Here is an 18,991-nt window from a genome sequence, read left to right on the forward strand (position 1 = left end):
TTACATTAGTGGAATCCTACAGTATTTGTCCTTCTGTGACTTGTTTGTTTCACTTAGCATGATGTCCTAAAGGTTCATCCATGTTACAGCATGTGTCAGAATGTTCTTACTTTTTAGGGCTGAATGTGGTTCCATTGTATGTATTGTAGATACCACATTTTGCTTGTCCATTCTTCCGACAATGGACACTGAGTTTGCTTCCCTATTTTAGAGATTGAAAATAATGCCGCTACAAGCATGGGTGTGCAAATATTTCTTCAAGATTCTGCTTTCAATTCTTCTGTGTATATACCCAGAAGTGGAATTTCTGGATTCAATGATAATGCCATTTTAATTTTTTGACATAACTGTCATTCCATTTTGCATTCCCACAAACAGTGTAGGAACGACAAAGGTCCCAGTTGCTTCACATCATTACCAACACTTGTTTGTTAAAATCTATTTTATTGATTATCCTATTATAGTTGTCCCATTCCCCCCCCTTTACTCCCCTCCACCCTGCACCCCACTCCCACCTACATTCCCCCACCTTAGATCATGTCCATGAGTCACACATATGAGTTCTTCGGCTTTTCCATTTCCTATACTATTCTTAACCTCCCCCTGTCTATTTTCTACCTACATTCATGCTTCTTATTCTCTGTACTTTTCCCTCATTCTCCCCCTTCTCATCCCTGCTGATAACCCTCCATGTGATCTCCATTTCTGATTCTGTTCCTATTCTAGTTGTTTACTTAGTTTGTTTTTGTTTTTGTTTTTCAGGTTTGGTTCTTGATAGTTGTGAGTTTGTTGTTGTTTTACTCTTCATATTTTTTGTCTTTTTCTTAGATAAGTCTCTTTACCATTTCATATAATAAGGGCTTGGTGATGATGAGCTCCTTTAACTTGACCTTATCTGGGAAGCACTTTATCTGCCCCTTCATTCTAAATGATAGCTTTGCTGGATAGAGCAATCTTGGATGTAGGTGCTTGCTTTTCACGACTTCAAATACTTCTTTCCAGCTCCTTCTTGCCTGCAAGGTCTCTTTTGAGAAATCAGCTGACAGTCTGATGGGAACTCCTTTGTAGGTAACTGCCTCCTTTTTTCTTGCTGCTTTTAAGATTCTCTCATTAATTTTAATCTTGGGTTATGTAATTATGATGTGCCTTGGTGTGTTCCTCCTTGGGTCCACCTTCTTTGGGACTCTCTGAGCTTCCTGGACTTCCTGGAAGTCTATTTCCTTTGCCAGACTGGAAAAGTTCTTCATTATGTTTTCAAGTAGGTTCTCAATTTCTTGTTCTTCCTTTTCTCTTTCTGGTACCTCTATAATTCAGATGTTGGAATGTTTAAAGATGTCCTGGAGGTTCTTAAGCCTCTCTTCATTTTTTTGAATTCTTGTTTCTTCATTTTGTTCTGAGTGAAAGTTTATTTCTTCCTTCTGGTCCAAACCATTGATTTGAGTCCTGGTTTCCTTCCCTTCACTCTTGGTTCCCTGAACATTTTCCTTTATTTTGCTTTTCATAGCCTTCACTTCTTCCTCTATTTTGCAGCCATACTCAACCATGTGAGCACCCTGATAACCAGTGTTTTGAACTCTGCATGTAACAGGTTGGCTATCTGTTTGTCACTTAGTTGTATTTCTTCTGGAAAAGATCAGCTTTGATCTGTTCTTTCATCTGGGCCAATTTTTTTTTTGTCAGCCCACCTGTTACATAGTAAGCAGCGGAGCCTTAGGTGTTCACCAGGGCAGGGCAACCCACCTGGCTTTGCTGTGATCCTGCATGTGGGGGAGGGGTCCGAGAGAAAACAATGCTGCTTGCTCAGCTCTCTCCCCACTTTCAGTCACTTCCCCTGCTGCCCACAAGCAAATTAGGCCCTTCTGGTGCTGATTTCTGGGTGGGCGGGTTTGTGTAGGTTCTAGGACCCTGTGAGTCTCTTCAGCAAACTCTACTGTGGGGCTGGGAGTTTCTCCCACTGCCGCCTCAACCCCCACAGGTGTTTTCAGTCAGGTTTGAGGCTTTATTTCCCGGCGCCGGGACTCTGGGTTGCTAGGTCTGTCTCGCTCTCCGGTTGTTCCTCCGGGTTTATCTGCATGCCCATGTGGGGACCGCCTGGTCACAAGCTGCCACCTTGCCGTGAGTCCTCTCTGCCTGGCTGCCCATCTCTGCCCCTCTTACCGGTCTGGATCAATGTGTCTTCTTTAACTCCTTGGTTATCGGACTCCTTTAGAGTTTAATTTCTGTCAGTTCTGGTTGCTTTTTGTTTTTAAATTTGTGGTTGTCCTCCTTTTGGTTGTGCAAGGAGGCACAGTGTGTCTACCTACGCCTCCATTGTGGCCAGCTGTTTTGTGTTTTGTGATAACAGCCATCCTAACTGGTGTGAGGTGGTACCGCCTTGTACTTCTGATTTACATTTTCCTCATGATTAGCGGCGCTGAACATGTTTCCATATGCTTAATGGCCATCTGTCCATCTGTACATCTTCTTTACAGAAATGTCTATTCAGGTTCTTTGTCCTTTTATGGATTGAAGTTTTTTGGTTGTTGTTTCTGAGTTTTGGGGATTCTCTCTATGTTACGCATGTTCTTCCCTTATATACTTATCATTTGCAAATATATTCTCATTCTGTGATATTATCTGTTGATATTATCTGTGATAGTCTGTTGATATTATCTTCTGATGCACAAAATTTTTACATTTTTATGAAGTCCAGTTTGACTACTATTGCTTTTCCTGCCTGTGTCGTAGGTGTTACATCCAGGAAATATTGTAAAGCCGAGGCCTTGAAGCTTTATCTTCAGGCAGTTCACACATTAAAATGTAATTTGTCCCTTTGGGTTCCTGGAGTGCTTGTTTCTTATTGATGTTATTGCCTAGCTATTTTTCATGTCCTAGGAGTGAGAAAAGTAAACTAGGTACCCATATATTTTGTTTTTAAAATATCACGTTGGAAGGTGTTCTGTTAACCTTTTGGTCTTGGGGCCACATTTGTAAAACACTGATTCAGTCAAATTATTCCTCTGTAGAAATGACTCTTTTCTGGACCTTGTGTGCTTGTTGCTGCTTGCCATGAGACCCGAGAAGAACCTGGGTGTTGTTTGAGAGGGGAGGTGCAAATAACTCGGGGTGACCGAGATGGCTCAGGACAGCTCCCCCCGGATGGAGTCTGGGGGCACAGCATCTGGACCCACAGTTTTGCGGGGCTGGAGTTTTCATTTGCTCAGAACACTAATAAATTAGGGGAATTGGCTCAGCTAAAAAAAACTTTCCAAAGTCTAATGTTCAAACTACAATACTGGTTTCCTAATTTACAAAGAGAGGGTAGTCCCTTCCAACGACAGAAATATTTATGTCTGCCTTCACAACCAATCTCTGTTTTGTGTCAAGGCACCTACGAAATTGAATTTTAGAAGCCAGATCATTGTTTGGGGCATTAAATCAGAGCAAAGGGAAGTGGACTGTAGACAGTTATCCAGGCTCTGGTATGGACAGTTTAACATCCTGCCCCAAACAGGAGACTGCTGAAGATTCTCACTGTCTGATGCCCATATTTAGTGTCTTTCTCCTGGAGAGCACGGGACTCACACAGCTGGTCCTGCCTCTTTGAGTTTCGCTTTTGCTATATTTCATTCTAATTGTCTCCACCTATTTTACAGACTCTTTGGCCCGGCAGGTTATCATTTATTTAATCAATGAAGTCTCAGCTTGCTAAGTTCTAATCACATTTTATGGCATCTCCCAGACATACCCAGGTCATCTGCAGCACAGGTGTAGGCATTCCCACCACTCTGGTAGCTCGTAGATGTGTGTTTAGTGATGTATAAATGAAGTCTCTAGGTTCGTAGTTTTGGTTCTATCAACAGCATAGAAGTATGCTGTTGAAATATTTAACACGGTTGATTACAAAGCACTTTTCTTCATTTTTGAGAAACTTTTGGACTCATTTTCGCTGCATTAGCTGCGATAGCTTTAACACTGTAGGAGCCATGCCGGGAGATACCGCACTGGCGTTTGAAGGGTTACGGAGCCAGACAGGGCGGATGCTGGGTTGGGAGGCTTCCCAGCGCCAGGGAGGTAAGGGAAGGTTATCAGCGCAGCATTCCTCTCGGACTCGGACTCGTGGAAGAACTTCGCAGGTCATGTGAATCTGTAACCGTCTGGGATTTGGATGACTGGAGTTCAGAGCTTCCAAGTGGGGATCTGTTTTCCAAAGATCCGGGGAAATGGTTGGTGGAAAACACCTATCTCTGTCTCTACGTGCACCTCGCCTCTCCAGCAGGGTTCCCATTTTTATCTCAGGGGCATTTGAAAGGGTTGGAAGTGTACTGCCGATGTGCCCAGCATCTCCGTTCGCTTCTCTGAAAGTCACAGTGTCTGTTTTTCTGCCTTAGGAAGAAAGTAATGAGAAACAGCTTTTTCATTCCAAGTATGGTGTACAGCTGTTTTGTAGTCTTATATTATGGTATATGTTTGAAAGGTTTACCCATCTTCCCCCCACTGCCACAATATTTTCTGCAAGTGTCGAGAGTACTTCATTATGGGAACATTAGTTGATAATGTTACCAAATATGAAGAGAAGAGGTTCCTTCACGCAGTGATGCCTTGACCCCTTTGGTGGGGTGGTGGTGCCAAGTTGCCTGAAAGCCCTTTGTCATCCTCTATCACTTCAGCGTATCACAGCAGTGTCTGCTAGCGAGGTACAAGTTCTAGAGCTAAAACTACTGAGGAATTTGCTCAACCCAAGGTTAACCTTCCTGCCTCTCGTCTGTAGGACGTGCTCACAATAACAGAGACTATTAATGATTTTTTTGGTGGGGGGGGAAGGGTTACTGTAGTGTATCTATAATAAACCGCTGGAAGCTTACTTATAAAGAAGGCTATGTTTGTTAAGACTTCAAATAATTTCATCATGGCATAATAATAATAACGAGGGGAAAATACATACAAAGTTGTAAGCGTGAAGATAAAACAGGAGTAATGTATCAATTACCATCACCAAGCCAATTTGGTCATGAGTGTCCTCGTGCCCATTTGAAGAGGCCAATTAATGTCCTTACCCAAGGAAAATTACAAGCTCCTGAGACATGGTTTATCTTTGGTAACTGACCTAAAATCGATCCAGGTAAATGTAGCTCTTAAGTCAACTGATGTGTACTGGATGTCTGTTTATGGAGGATCCAGAGAAGACTGCATTTCTGTACCCTGCTTTTCCATTTTATAATTAAATCTACATACAGTCCTTTAAAACGTTTCATGTTTTACATTGACTTGGCGTGTGTTTATAGGCTGCCCTCTGTGCGAGTCTGTGAGAAAGCGGTGGGAAGAAGTGCTCCGCCGGCTTGAGCTGTAACAGGATGGCCATTAACAGTTGGAGAGTTCCCAATCTGATCTGACTCAAGTTAAACAGCAACAGTTAATACTAACTGAGAGAGATTAATTACATGCCAGAAGTCTCTTGAAATACTAGTCTGTCCTGAGAAAAAGAAAAGTAATCTGATGATATGTAAATCTGTGTCCCCTGGGAATGCTTTTCTCAGGATACAGAGTAAAACACAGACTGTGATAAAATCCCAGTACCTGGTATCATTAACTTAGGCCTGGGGTTTTCTTGTCTCATACACAGTCCTGCCCTTTCCAGCCCTGCCTACATGTTTTTTCCGTTGCCTAAACACGTTGGTCAGTGCCTTCCCTGTTCTGCCCCACTTTACCTTCCTAGTTTCCATGCAGCGTGACAGTCTCAGCTTAGAATCACTTTCTCCTGGAAGCCTTCTGCATTACAGTGCTCTAGAGAAACAGAACCAATATTATTTATAAAACATAGATTAAAATATGTTTATGCCATGATGAGTGAAGCGTAGTCTGACCTGGTATTGCCATTTCTCAGTGTTGTCTAAGACTAGGGTAGGATCACTTAATCTTCCCTCTGAGCTGGGGGGTGAGGGGGAAAGAAAGAAAAATATTTTAATTATGTATTTAATAAAATTAAAATATTTCATGAATATACGAATGAAAATGAATTCTTTTCATTTGTGGTCAAAATAATTTGTTGTAGATGTGTACATTACGAGGAATTGGCTTCCCTTTACGGGGCCTGGGAAGTCCCACAACTGCAGTGCGGGCTGGCAGGCTCGAGACCCAGGAGGGCAGGTGGTGCCGTTCTCATCCCTGGCTCACGGAGGCTGCTCTTTTTTTTTTCTTTTTTTTCCAATTTAGGCCTTTAAGGGATTGGGTGAAATCCATCCACATTATGGAGGGCAGTCTCCTGGACTCGAAGCCCACTGATTTAAACATTACTCTTATCTGAAAACACCTTCCTGTTTGACATATAAATTCGCGATCACACCATCCGTCTTCTCAGCCTTACCCAACTTTGGATTTTAGGGCCCTGGATGCGTGAATTAATATGGGCAGTGCGGTGCCACTTTTGCTTGTGAAAAAAGCATTACAAATAACTTATTTTATAAAATTAAGGAGTTACAGCACTTATGGTTTGCATAGCACTTGCAACAAGATTATTCTCTTCTGTGGTCTAGCTGGAATACTTCTATTAATGTGACCCAGAATTTCATTCATTTCACCACATTATATCACTCTTTGAATCTGCAATTAGACCACTGAGTCTTCAGCTCTTCATGAACTATTATTAGGCCAATTTTCTTTGTCCTCTTCCAATCCTGTTTTTCAGTAATTGATGACATATAACGTAAGTGTAGACTTTCACTCTAGAATTTCTATTTTAAAATATTAATAGTTATTTAGCCTATCTGATCTTAGAATCATAGAATCTTAGAGTAAAATGAATCTTTAGATATAGTTTATTTAACATTATTTAACCAATTAGAGTTCTACCTAGTTAAGTTACATATTTACTTTGATATGACTGGAAAGGAAAAATACCTTGCTATGAGGACGTGCGTTGAGTTTTTGTTATTTCTAAATCCAAGCAAAGATTGGCATGTCAAACTGGGAAGAAATAAAGGAAACCTTGTTTTTATATGTATTATTATTTCTTAAATGCCACAAGTGGCCATAAAATAGCCTTCATTTGAATCAGTGTGCCCAGTTGCCCCACCCTTTTGAGAATAAGTGCATTTTTCTTATACATAGTGAAAAACTGGAGTTGAATCTCCATCAATGTTCATTGCACCCTCTTGGATGGTACACAGTGTTCCCAAGGCACGATCATCTATGGGTTGAAAAAGTCATTGCTATTTAGTTAAAAAATTTTCCATTTGGTCACTATCAGCATTATGAATCACTGCTTAAAATGATTGATTTGCTGCTGACTAAAATATGGGCAATTATACGCTTGAGAGCAAATACTGAACCTTGAGATCTTAGGTGTGAAAAAGGGTTAAACGTGCATTTGTCAGTTGACAACAGGTCGTCACGGAGCCTCGTGGGGTCAGCTGTGGAAGGTGGTATCTGGGCCCTTCTTCTACCGAGGGCGTCTACTGGAGACACCAGAGGGAGAAGCGCATGCTCCTCATTGCCTGATTCCTGGGGAGCAAGACTCTGGTGAGGTGCAGGGTGGGGTCCCCCTCCTCAGGAACCAGCTGAAAACTTCTGGCTCCATTTCAGCTGCCACCCGACCTTTACTGACCGCCACTCGTCTGTCAAAATGTTAAGCACCTTAGAAGATTTTCTGATGCACATTTCAATAAATCATTATCAAAGGTGAGAGAGAATTCTGTCAGGCCTTCTGCGAAAAGTGTAAGTTTGTTCTGAAATCCCTTCGAGAGAGATCAACAATCCAGAAATGAATGTTTTCCTTTTAGCCTACTTACTATGGTTACTGGAACAGGGTACCTTTCTAATAACAAAACGGAGCGTGCTTTCATTCCTGGAATGTCTTGTTGGGCGTGTCCATTTTTCCGAGCAAGATGCGACGTTGGCTGATTACGTGACACATGGGATTTCACTGCCAGCACTCTGTTTAGTGAGGGCGTGAGAGGCCGCGCCAAACAGAAAGTGAAGTCAAAGTTAAGTGTGGTGTCATCTTACCACCTGTCACGTGAACAAACCCGGATTCGTAAGCAAATAGGTTGTGCATTTAAGTTGTTATCAACTCAGATACGCCAGCTATAAATACTTTTCTCTCTTACTTGCATGTGGTTTGGGGGAGCCTTTTGCTTTTTTCGCTTCAGGAAGATGTTTCGAGGAGAAAACTTTGCCCTCTAAGTTGTATCCACAGGCTAACACGTGAGGGTTTTTTTTTTTCAGCAATTGCTGGGTTCCAGGATGCGAACTCATAGTGTATTTAAATCCCAATACAGGGCTGAGAGTTGATTCTTCAGAATAATGTCCAACTTGCTAAGATTCAGGCCCCTGCTCTCCTCTGTCTCTAGCTGCTTGGATGAGTGCTCAGTTCTGCCACAGCACACTTCAAGATCTGTTCAGAATATGCCCTTCCAAACCTTACGCAGAAGAGCACTTGTCGTCTGTGCTGCTTGTCCGGGTGCATTGGGAGAGCAGGCTTCAGTCCTTTCCATGGCTCATAAATTTGAACCACCAGGGATTCCTGTAGCTCCCATTCAGTCTAACTTGGGAGACAGCGTTTCTCAGCCTCAGCACCGTTGACATTTTGGCTGGCTAATACTTTGTTAGGGGTGGCGGGACTGAGGGTCTTGCCTGATCATTGTAGGGATGTAGCAGCATCCTTGACTCCCTAGAGGCCAATAGCACACTGTCCCCAGGATAACACCCCAAAATGTCTCCACACATTGCCAAATGTCTCCAGCTGAGAGAACCATCGCTCCAAGATGTAAGAGAACATTACATAAAAGACCCTAGCAAGTATCTGATTTTTTTCTCTTTTTTTCTGTGCTGTGATTTACTTAAGATTTCCTGACTCCTTAGTCACAGGGTTGACAAGGGCGACGCTTTTCCTACCATGCCATGCTTTCTTGGTTTGGGTTTCCTCAACTCTGAGCCCCTGCTTAGGGGCTTGTCGAACTACGTGGGTTCTGCTACAGCACCGTCCACCATTTAGTGACCTCCTCCACGCTGTGCACGTAAAATCTCATTCTCCTTAAATATCCACTTGTGTGTATTGTTATGGGTCGTTGCCCTAAATGCACCCCTGAGATGAGGGTTTGTGTAAAAGTGGTTTATTAGGAAGTGTTCTTAGGATGAGTTGGCAGGGCAGTAGGGAGGGGACGGAGAAGAGGAGGAAACTAAACAAGGGTGCCAGAGCAGGCACACTTCCTAGGAGGTCAGTTTAGCTCCGACCCAGGGGAGTGCTCTGGAGACCACACCCCAGAACTACCCAGATCAGGTCCCAGGGAACTGGGGTGTTTATGCTCCCCTGCCTGTGGGTCATTGTGTAGGATGGCTTGCTTAACCCAGACTCTACTGCCATCTGGGGAATAGTTCCTTGTTCCGTGTTGCGGTGGTCTAGCCTTGGTACAATGGGTTTCGGCAGCATCCCTGGCTTCAGCCTGCTAGATGCCAGCATCCCAGACTCCTCCCAATGGGGACAGCCAAAAATGCCTCCAAACATTCTGAACCCTGGAGGTCAGAATTGCCCCCAGCTGAGAGCCCTGGGCTTCAGGCTGGCCCTTGGGGAGGCACAAATCCCTGGGAACTTCGGGCCATCAGGCACAGTGGCCTTTAGAAGCCTGAGCAGTCAGCCAGTAGAGACACGGGGAGCACCTGGGGGGCAGCGTGCAGGGAAGGTCAGCGAATCCCAATGGATTTGGGCACAGGGCCAACATCATCTGCTCCGAGTATGTGAATGTGTTACATTTCCACCCTTCGGCCGTGTGAGCAGGAGAGTGATCTGATGCGAAGGGCCAGTTTCCCTGAAGAGCTGGTCCTGGATTGACATCTGAGTGTGACCTGTCCTACAGCCAGCCCCACTGCAGTGTACTGGAATGCCCCAGCCCTGGCCCCCAGCACCCAGCGGCTTCTTCACTGGGGCCCATTTTCATCTCTGCAGGAGCCACGTGACCCAGAATCCGGTTTGCGAAAGCGTGTAATGGCTTGGAGACCGCAAGACTAGAGTTTCTGATTCTTGTTTTGCCGTATCACAGAGCATCGCTGTGTTAGCTGTAGTTTTCTCATCTTGGACCTATTTGCTTTCTGTCCTTCCTCCTACCCCGTTACCCATTTATTCAATGAGTGCAAAGGGCAAAGCACCTCAGCAACCTCCAGTTTCCAGAGGCCAAGGCCGCACTCAGTGCCGGTGAAGGGTGTGCGGTAAGTGGTGTTTGGTGGTTTCCGTTGCAGCAGCAACAATGTGCTACCCGTGGCTTCTGTGGCATGAGAGTTGGCCGTGGCCTTGGTGCCTCTGAGCCCTGCCAGCCATTCTGGGAGTCAAGCCATGGGCTTTCGCCTGACTTCTTTCCCCCTATGTCCTCTTAACACCCCCATTCTTTCTTGGGCTTATAAAAATCTTCTTGGGGTCCTTTTCATTCTTGAAGTCCATACTATAGAAGCTCTATTAGTGTGGAACTATGGATAGTAAATATACTCTATTTCTGTCTGCTCATGACTATTTCACCCTCATTCTTGAAAGATAATTATGCTGGGTACATAATTATAAGCTAACAGTTATTCTTCTCAACACTTCGAAGGTCTTTCCTCTTTGTCTCCTAGCTTTAATTATCCCTAAAGTCAAATGTCTTTCTAGCTACCATATTCTGCCATGTATAATGAGCTCCCGTGTCCAATGTGCACCAATGTTTTTGGTCCAAACTTTCAGGAAAAGAATCTTTTGTTTTAATTTTTTAATTCAATTTTTTTACTTTATATTTAGAGACAAAACTATTATATTCCAGGGTATTATTCTGCATGTGAATATCATTATTGCTTCCTAGAATTGCACTTTTAATGCCTAATCATGAATAAAAGAATTTAAAACATTTATATAAATAAAATAGTTTAAAATTTTATATAGATATGGAATTAGTACTTCCCATGTATAATGTGCATCCTTATTTTTCCCTCAAAAATTTTGGCAAAGTAGTGTGTATTATACATGGCAAAATTCAGTATTTCTTTGTAGGTAATCTTTTTTTCCAGTTACTTCCAAGTTCTTTGTAAGAACTGAAATTAAACTGATTGAGACGCTCTAGAAATTACTAGAAATATGCCAGCCAATCATTTTCCTAATAATCATCTTGTTTTAGTCTAAATAACAAGGAATCCTGCCCTGCGTGTAAAACGTGATTTTTATTTTCGTTTTTATTTGACTATGATTCTGTCACTGCCTCACCCTGATACGGGTTTTGTGTTCCATTTTTCAAAGTTTGCAGCCTGCCGCACTAGTGCCTACTCTCGGGCGTCTTCTGCTGCCCACACCATTCCCCTGAGCTCTCACGCCCCACCAAGCCTGTCCCTCTCTGAGAGCCTACATTCAAAATCGGTGTCCCGGGGTGCGATGAGCCGAGATGAACTGAGCCCATTCAAATGGGATGATGGGAACAGACCAGCCACTGCAAAAGCAACTGCAGGCTGCAGAAGACCCGCGAGGCGTCATGTTTGATGAGGAAGCACCCCCGTGACGGGCAGGCATGAGATCAGGGCGGGTTCATCAGAGTCATCTTTGTCCTGGAGGCACTGGCCATTGCAATTAGACGGAAGCAAAAAATAAACAGTAAATGCAATTTTAAAGGGAAGAAGATGAGACCAATATTTGCAGCCCCCTGGAATCCATGGAAAGGCTAAGTGGTGGGATAAGTGAGCAAGGTCATTGAGACAGAAAGCCCAGAAATAAACCTTCGTGTATTCAAACAACAGCCAGTTAGAAGTAGAGACAGGAGAGACCCCACTGTATAAGTTTGAAAAGACAAAAAGAAAGAATTCCCTTAGCATGCAACATGCCAAATCTATATGAGGAAAATTGTAAAACATCGTGGAGAAGAATTTAAGAAATATAAAGGCATTGCCACATTTGGGTTGGAAAATTCAATGTCATAATATCAATTCTCCTTAAGTTAATCTAACTGACCCCAACCCGCAACAGGGCATTTTTGGTTTTTGTTTGGAATTGGACACGCAGCTTCTAAAAGCCACGTGGACAGAGAAAGAAATAATTGCCAGGAGAAGTGTGAAAAGAAGGCACTATCTATATTAAATGCACTAAATGAAAGGGTACTAGCTTTATACTAAATATAAAATCTTTTTCTGCACTAATGAAAATAGTGAGATACTGCCACATGAATGGATGAAAAAGTCAAGGGAACAATCTAGAAAACCCAGACCCAGATATGCACAGCAATTAGATAAAGGTCTTGTTTCAGTAAATAACGGTGGGGAAAGAAAAGATTTCTTAGTAAACGGTGTCAGGACAACTGGGCAGCCACCTAAAAAAAAAAGTTGGATCTCTACTTCACAGATCATACCCAAATGACTTCCAGATGAACTGAAGAAGTCACATGAAAAGTGAAACCATAAACTACCAAAGATAAAAGAGAAAATCCCATTAATGTAACTATAAAAAAATCACATCACCATAAAAAAGTCAAATGACAAAGGACAGATTGAGGAAATTTTTTTTTGCAATTCACATCAGAGACCAAGGGCTTCTTTCCTTAACATGTAAAAATGCTTGCCTTCGCTGAGTAGCTCAGTTAGTTACAGTGTCATCCCAATGCACCAAGGTTGGGGGTTCGATCCGTGGCCTGGGCACATATAAGAATAAACCAATGAATGCATACATCAGTAAATTAACAAATTGGTCTCTCTTTTTTTCTCCCTCCTTCCCTCCTTCTCTCTAAAATGAATAAATGGAAAAATTGCTTACAAATCAATAAGAAAATATCAACGATCCAGAAGAAATGGGCAAACCCCGTAAATGAACCCGAACGGAAAAAGGGCGTGTGTAGGAGGAGGAATGCAAATGCAGCGAAGTTGCAATGCTCCAGCCGGGGCGGGGGCAGGGGAGGGTGCGAGCACAGGCAATCCCAGGCCGACGGTGAGAGCGTGCGTCACAGCAGCGACCAGCGGTTTGAGACACCGAGACCGCAAAAACACTTTCCCTTCAACCCAGCAATGTCTTCCCCAGAAATGCATCTTGCCGCGCTTACCCATGTGTGACGTGAGGACTGGATAAAAATACTCTTTGTGATAGAAAGAAATTGGGAATGACTGAAACACGTGTCAACATAGGTGGCTGGTCATACAAATTATGTACGTCCACCCAGTGGAATAAGAGGCAGCCACTAACCAAGAAAGAAGCAGAGGTAAGGAAAAGTCTCCCAAGATGTATTGTTCGGTTCAAAAGTATAGAGAGAACATGCTGTATAGGAAGCTATTTTAAATGAAAGAAAGTATATGTGTGTAAGTATACACACTCATAATACTGTGTGGGAGAAGTACTATAACAATAGCTTTCAGATAAGGGAACAGCATTAGAGAGGCTCAGTAACTTTTTCAAAGTTAACAAAGGTCCCAGGAAATCTAACTACAGAGTCCCTACCTCTTACTAATCTATGTTGTCTCCAGTGGGGAGAAGAATGTTTCTTTTTTTAAAGCTGCCCAAATGTTATGACTGTATCAGAGTTAAAGAGAAGCAAATCCGGCAGGACATCCAACTTACGTCTATATGGCTATCATCTACCGATCAGTCATCTACTTACCGATGTGTGTATATAGACGCACGAGTATATGTGTGCGTGCATGCATGCACTCACTAGTTTGCTTGTCTGGAAGTGGCTCATGCCGTTGGGCTGGCTGAGCGTGCCCAGAATCTGTGGGGCAGATGGTCAGAGAGGGGAGATCCTCGCAGGATGGGACCCAGGAGCATACGCTGAAGTGTGAAGCCTCTGAACTAAGGTACGTCCACCCAGGACAATCTCTCATTCACTAATTCATCTCTTTGACGGCACCTGCTAAATCCCTTCATGGCAGCACCTGGACCTGTGGTTGAAGGACTGGGAGAAGGTACGTGGATTCCACAAAAGGGCACCTGCCTCCCCGTTGGCCCTCCAGCTCGAGAGGGGCTGTCTCTAGCAAGCCCACCTTCATGAGGGGAGTGCTAGAACAGGAATTCTGGGGAAGGTAGCCACACTGACACATCACAGAACTATCACAGTCCACCCCTTGTCAACTCGCCAGCCGTAAACACCCGCCCATCTTGTCCTTAATGTCCATGAAAGGGCAGTAACCACACTTCTGCCTGCCATGATACAACTGTCCCACGTACAACAGAACAGGGTAACCCTTCCCCAAAGAAGAACCCCAAGTCCTTGAGTGACTACAGCCTTCTGATAAACGCATGTCAGAAGATACGAGGATGATAGGGAGAGAGCCACAAAAATATCGGAGATACACATACACACAAATATTCTTATTAAAATATGGAGGAAATACTCCTGACTATTAAATAGTCCTCATCTCTACCGCTGGTCACTATTTATAATCACTTTCTTCTACCCATTCCTTATTTTCTCTGCCCTCAGCAAGCACCTCGGCTGACTGCATCTTTTTGTTATGGGGGGGGGGCGTACCTTACTCTCATCCCTGAAGGTCTGGTCTATTAGGTTGTTTTCCATACTTCAATCACAGGGCATGGGAACACTCAAAGATGCCCAGGGGAGTCTCCTATAAGCCACACATCCTCTCGCTTGCCTGTCGTGTGTAATAATACCAACCGAGTTTCCTCTCGGAGTCAGGCTCAGTCTCCCCAGCCATTAGAGTAACCCCCTTGTTCACCTGTTGATTCAGAGTCACGAGGCCCCAGTGGGCGGGTAGCAGCCTCAGCTTGCAGTGAAATCACTGTGTGATCTGCCCTCTGCTGCCTGACAGACATCCCCCGCCCCCGGGCCTACACCACACAGTTGCTACTGTGCTGTTTCTGTGGGACAGGAGCCCCGACTCCTGCCTCTCTCTGTTCAGAACCGCGCAGGGCTGCAGCCCAGGGGCTGGCCGGGCTGCTTTTTCATCTGGAGGCTCCACTGGGGGAGAACGGACTTCCTTGTCACTAGGGAACGAAAGGCCCTTGCTGCTTACCAGCTGGAGGCCACCTTCGGTGCCTAACAACTGCCTCGGTTGCCCTGTGGCCCTCTCCACAGGCCGTCCCCAGCACAGCTGTTTGCGTCTTCAAAGCCAACGGAAGGACCTGTCTTCTTATTTAATGTCTCAGTCTTCTTACCTAATGAAACATAATCACGGGCGTGACATCCCATCAGCTTTGTCATAAAACGTAACCTAAACAAAGGAGTGACAGCTCGGCATCTTTGCCATATCCTATTGGTTAGAAGCAGTCACAGGGCCCCCCTACCCTTGGGGGGAGGGGATTTTTATAGCACTCGGATCGTGGCAGGTCCCCTTAGGTTATGTCGCCGCAATGACTGTGTAAATGCTGTTTGTTTCCAGGCCAAATAGCGTGCCAGGATTATATTGTGTTTCCACTTTTATGGTTTTAATGTCATAACCACCAGACCATCAAAAAGGGAATGTCCCTAGAGGGATATTAGCTAGACTTCCTTTGGTGATCCCTTCACAATATAAACAAATACTGAGTCATCGCGTTGTATACCTGAAACTAATATAACATTGTATGTCAGTTACGTCTCAATTTTAAAAAGAATGCTCCTAGCATTGAAATCCAATGGATTTCTTTTTCACTACCCTCCATCAGTTTCATGATGTGTAAATTCATGGTGAACTAGAGATTTCTATTTATTGTTTTTGAACACACACATTTACACACACATCACCCCTACTAAACGAAACACGAAAGGGCTTTCTAAAGAGGCGTCATCCCCTGAGGACAGAGAGAGGCCTGAAGAAGCGGAATGAAATTTAGAAAACTGGAAAGCAGAGGGGTAAGGGGTAACTGCACCGGCAGACCTAGCAAAGCTGAGTCCTCCCCTGGCACAGGGGGAAGGTTGGAAGCCATGGGATTCGCGCTGCAGAACCCCCGCAGGCTCAGGGCCAGGCAGCGCTCCTGATGTGGACAAAGAAACAGAGAAACGGAGCTAGAGCGGGACTGTTTGAACACCACCCATGTTTTTAGACCCTCTCCCCGGTGCTGCGTCTGGCAACTGCCCTTCCCCGATCCGGGCAGGGGCTGCAGGTTTGCTCTTGGGGGAGAGAGGGTGGAGCTGAGGATCTCTGGGCTGGTGGAAATTTTTGAGAAACAGGAACCACACAGAAAGCAGTGGCAGATGAGTGTTCAATACCAAGCACGGGCACCCCAGAACTCTAACAGGCAGGCCTTCACTCTTCTGGAAGGAGATGGCAAGACCCCAGAAAACTTGGGAAGCTGAAGAGGGAAAGACCTAAAAGCATGGAGATTATTCCTCAGCGAAACCAAGTGTGCTACTGTTTCTTACCCCTTTCCACAGTGGCTAGACCATCTCTTGCGTCCAGAGCCCCAAATAAGCTTTTAAATCTGAGAAAACGAGAAGGATCATGGCAAATGTTGGGGAAGTCTCAAAATCGAAAGACTGAGGCCAGAAAAAAATCAAAAGGAAAAATGACTTGGATAAATCAAACTATGCAGGGAGGTTAAAAAAAACCCACCACCACTCCCCTATCGTTAGTCTCAGAAAAAAGAGAATACTACATAAATGAAACAAAAATAGAACCTGTCAAAAGTTCTGAGAATAAAACAATTATTACAAAAGGAAAGTATTACAGAAATTGTAAAAATTAATATAAGGGGCTGGGGAGACAAAATTCAGAAAACCCTTAGAATTAAACAGAACCACAGAGGGCTGGAAAATGGGCATGGACAGACGATTAGACCAAAATCAGACTAGAGGACAGTTGAATGATGGAGGAACGGACGGAGTGTCCGTGTGTTGGGAGTGGAGGGAAAGGGCACCAACGCCTCTTCCCGAGTGGTGGAAAGTCAACAGGTAATGCCTAACACAGAAAACAGAACAGAGGGCCAAAGAAGGGGTTGTCTCTGGGAAGGGAGAATGGGGCGAAGCGTACAAGGCTGCTATTTTGGGCAACAAGGCTCCTTTTAACTATGTCCACCCATAACTTGGGTTAAAAAAGGTAAACCAGACAAGCAAAGCACGCTTTCTTTTAAAAGTACCATCTTGCATCATGATTTGGAACATTACTTCCTTATAGATCTTTTTTTTTCCCTATCCCCTTCCATTGTTTTTCTTGTTGACCAAAGAATAATGTGCCTCTTCAAGTTTTTTCTGTCTTCACACTCGTCCTTCACACGGCATGCATTACTTTCTTATCACCTGTCCTGTCCAGACTGATTGCTCTCCACTTGTCTTCCCAGGACTCACCCTCCCCTGGTCCCCCAGATTGACCCTTTCTGGACCTCATGTCTTTCCTTTTGCTTGTTACATCTTATCCCTTTGGAAGTTGCATCTTCAAGGAACTTCCTAAGAATGATGCGAGGGATATAGACTTGCAGTTCCTAGTCGTATCAGCTCCTGTGCAGGCCTTCACGTCGCATCATCAATGTGCACCTCCAAGACTGTGCAGGCATTTCTGTTCCGATGCAGCTTAGGGAAACAGCTCGTCAGGGTTGCTACAGAGACTGAAAACTGCAACTTGCTTGCATTATTAATAAACTTGCTCACCTTCTCTAGTGGGAAACCAGCAACAAAAGAGAGAGCCCCCGGGGTTCTGGGAAATGAGCCCTTATTAGGAGAGAGATTTTGTTGAGTTTGGCACATTTTTTCAGATTGAGGAGTAACTTCTTTTTTTAGATTTAAGGTCACCAGAAAAAGTCAGAGAAAGATATTTCTCATCCAGGCCCTTCCAGAAATAGGTTAAACCCAGAGACCAACCATCTCTCACAACATGAGTGTGAGGCAGAGTGTGCGTGGCCACGTGAAGGGACTTCGAAGAACGTGAGTATAAAACAGGTTTTATTGTCATCATTTAAAGAATTATTTAAATCTTAGCATCTGTGACCACTCAAGACTAGTCAGGTACTAAATGAGTTAGAAAGGGTTAGTCTTGGCCCACTGGGCAAAGGGAGTCTGAGTGGGTAGAACCAACCCCGCAAAGGACGTTCACACACAAATCTGGAGAATAGATTGGCATTTCATTCAGTCTTCCTGATCCCAGTGTGTTCACGGCTCAGTCACATCTTTGCGCCTTCTGTGTCTACTTAGGTCGTTTACTCCATCGGTACCAAGGTCTTCTCTGCTTAAGTCCCACTCTTCCTACCGGACACAGTTACGAAGCTCTCTCTGACAGGCTGCTTCTCTCAAACCTCACTGTGTGCAGTGGTGTGCTGGATCTTTTAACATTCACGTTTTCCCCAGGCGCTCAGCATTCCTGTGATGATCCAAGTATCTTATGGACAGTCTCCAGTCAGTTTCTGAACCTACCTCCCTGGATGCTGTACTGAAGGTGGTAGGGTTTGAGGAACTCCAGCTCTTGTAGATTTTTAAAGAAAACGACCTTTGGTCCTCGGCAAGAGGCAGTTAGCCGGACATTCCAACGGCCTGACCTTCAGATTTTCTAAGCAGGGTTCTCTACCGGGTGGCAGCTGCTTGGCTGTTACCAAAGTTAGAGGGTTTCTCAGCCAGGAAACTGAAATCTCAGCTCCCAGCCTTGGGTCTTCCTTCTCAGCCTCTGTGGAGGAAAGCTGGGGAAAGCACAAAACTGAAAGTGCAGCCAGTCCAGCATCCCCCTGAGAGCGAATGACAGTGGGAAATAAGGACCCTACTGTGGGATGAATGTGTACCGTATATACTTGGCATGGTAATGGTGTAACTTCAAATGAACCAGTTGTAGGGGAGGTAGGTTCCTTCTTGGGGTCAATTTCCTGCATTATCTTGGTGCCAGAGAAGAAAAAAGGCCCATAGAGGTGACTCATATCTGACAAGTATGTAAAACTCATGATAATTAAATGGGAATGATAACGGGGGTTAGTTTAACTCCTAAGAGGGAGAGTAGAGGGTGTGAGGGGGATGAAGAAGTTGTTTCAGTGTATAAACATACGGGTTCCAACCTTTGTTTATTAAGTGTTTATTCTGTGAAAAGTAGCTCTCAGATGTTTTAAATATATTATTCATTCAATTCTCAAATAACCATGTGAAGTGTTACCCCTGTTTTACCGAATAGAAAATGAACC

At 44.2% G+C, this 18,991-nt stretch overlaps 1 protein-coding gene and 1 non-coding gene across 2 annotated transcripts in view; both read left to right on the forward strand.

Annotated features, from left to right (window-relative positions):
• The first annotated feature begins 5,814 nt into the window (after positions 1 to 5,814).
• On the forward strand, positions 5,815 to 5,910 carry LOC118976987 (Z30 small nucleolar RNA). The gene has a single exon (XR_005064399.1). It is a non-coding gene; the product is annotated as a Z30 small nucleolar RNA (small nucleolar RNA).
• Positions 5,911 to 9,389: 3,479 nt separating this feature from the next.
• The window catches only part of CATSPERB (catsper channel auxiliary subunit beta), an 85,881-nt gene continuing 76,279 nt past the window's right edge, over positions 9,390 to 18,991 (forward strand). Inside the window, exon 1 of the mRNA XM_037031326.1 lies at positions 9,390 to 9,495. Within this exon, the coding sequence (XP_036887221.1) occupies positions 9,390 to 9,495 (106 nt within the window). The remainder of the gene's footprint in view (positions 9,496 to 18,991) is intronic.

The sequence above is a fragment of the Sturnira hondurensis genome, unplaced genomic scaffold (genome assembly GCF_014824575.4).
Source record: "Sturnira hondurensis isolate 20B ecotype Veracruz unplaced genomic scaffold, ASM1482457v3 Scaffold0021143, whole genome shotgun sequence".
NCBI lineage: Eukaryota > Metazoa > Chordata > Mammalia > Chiroptera > Phyllostomidae > Sturnira > Sturnira hondurensis.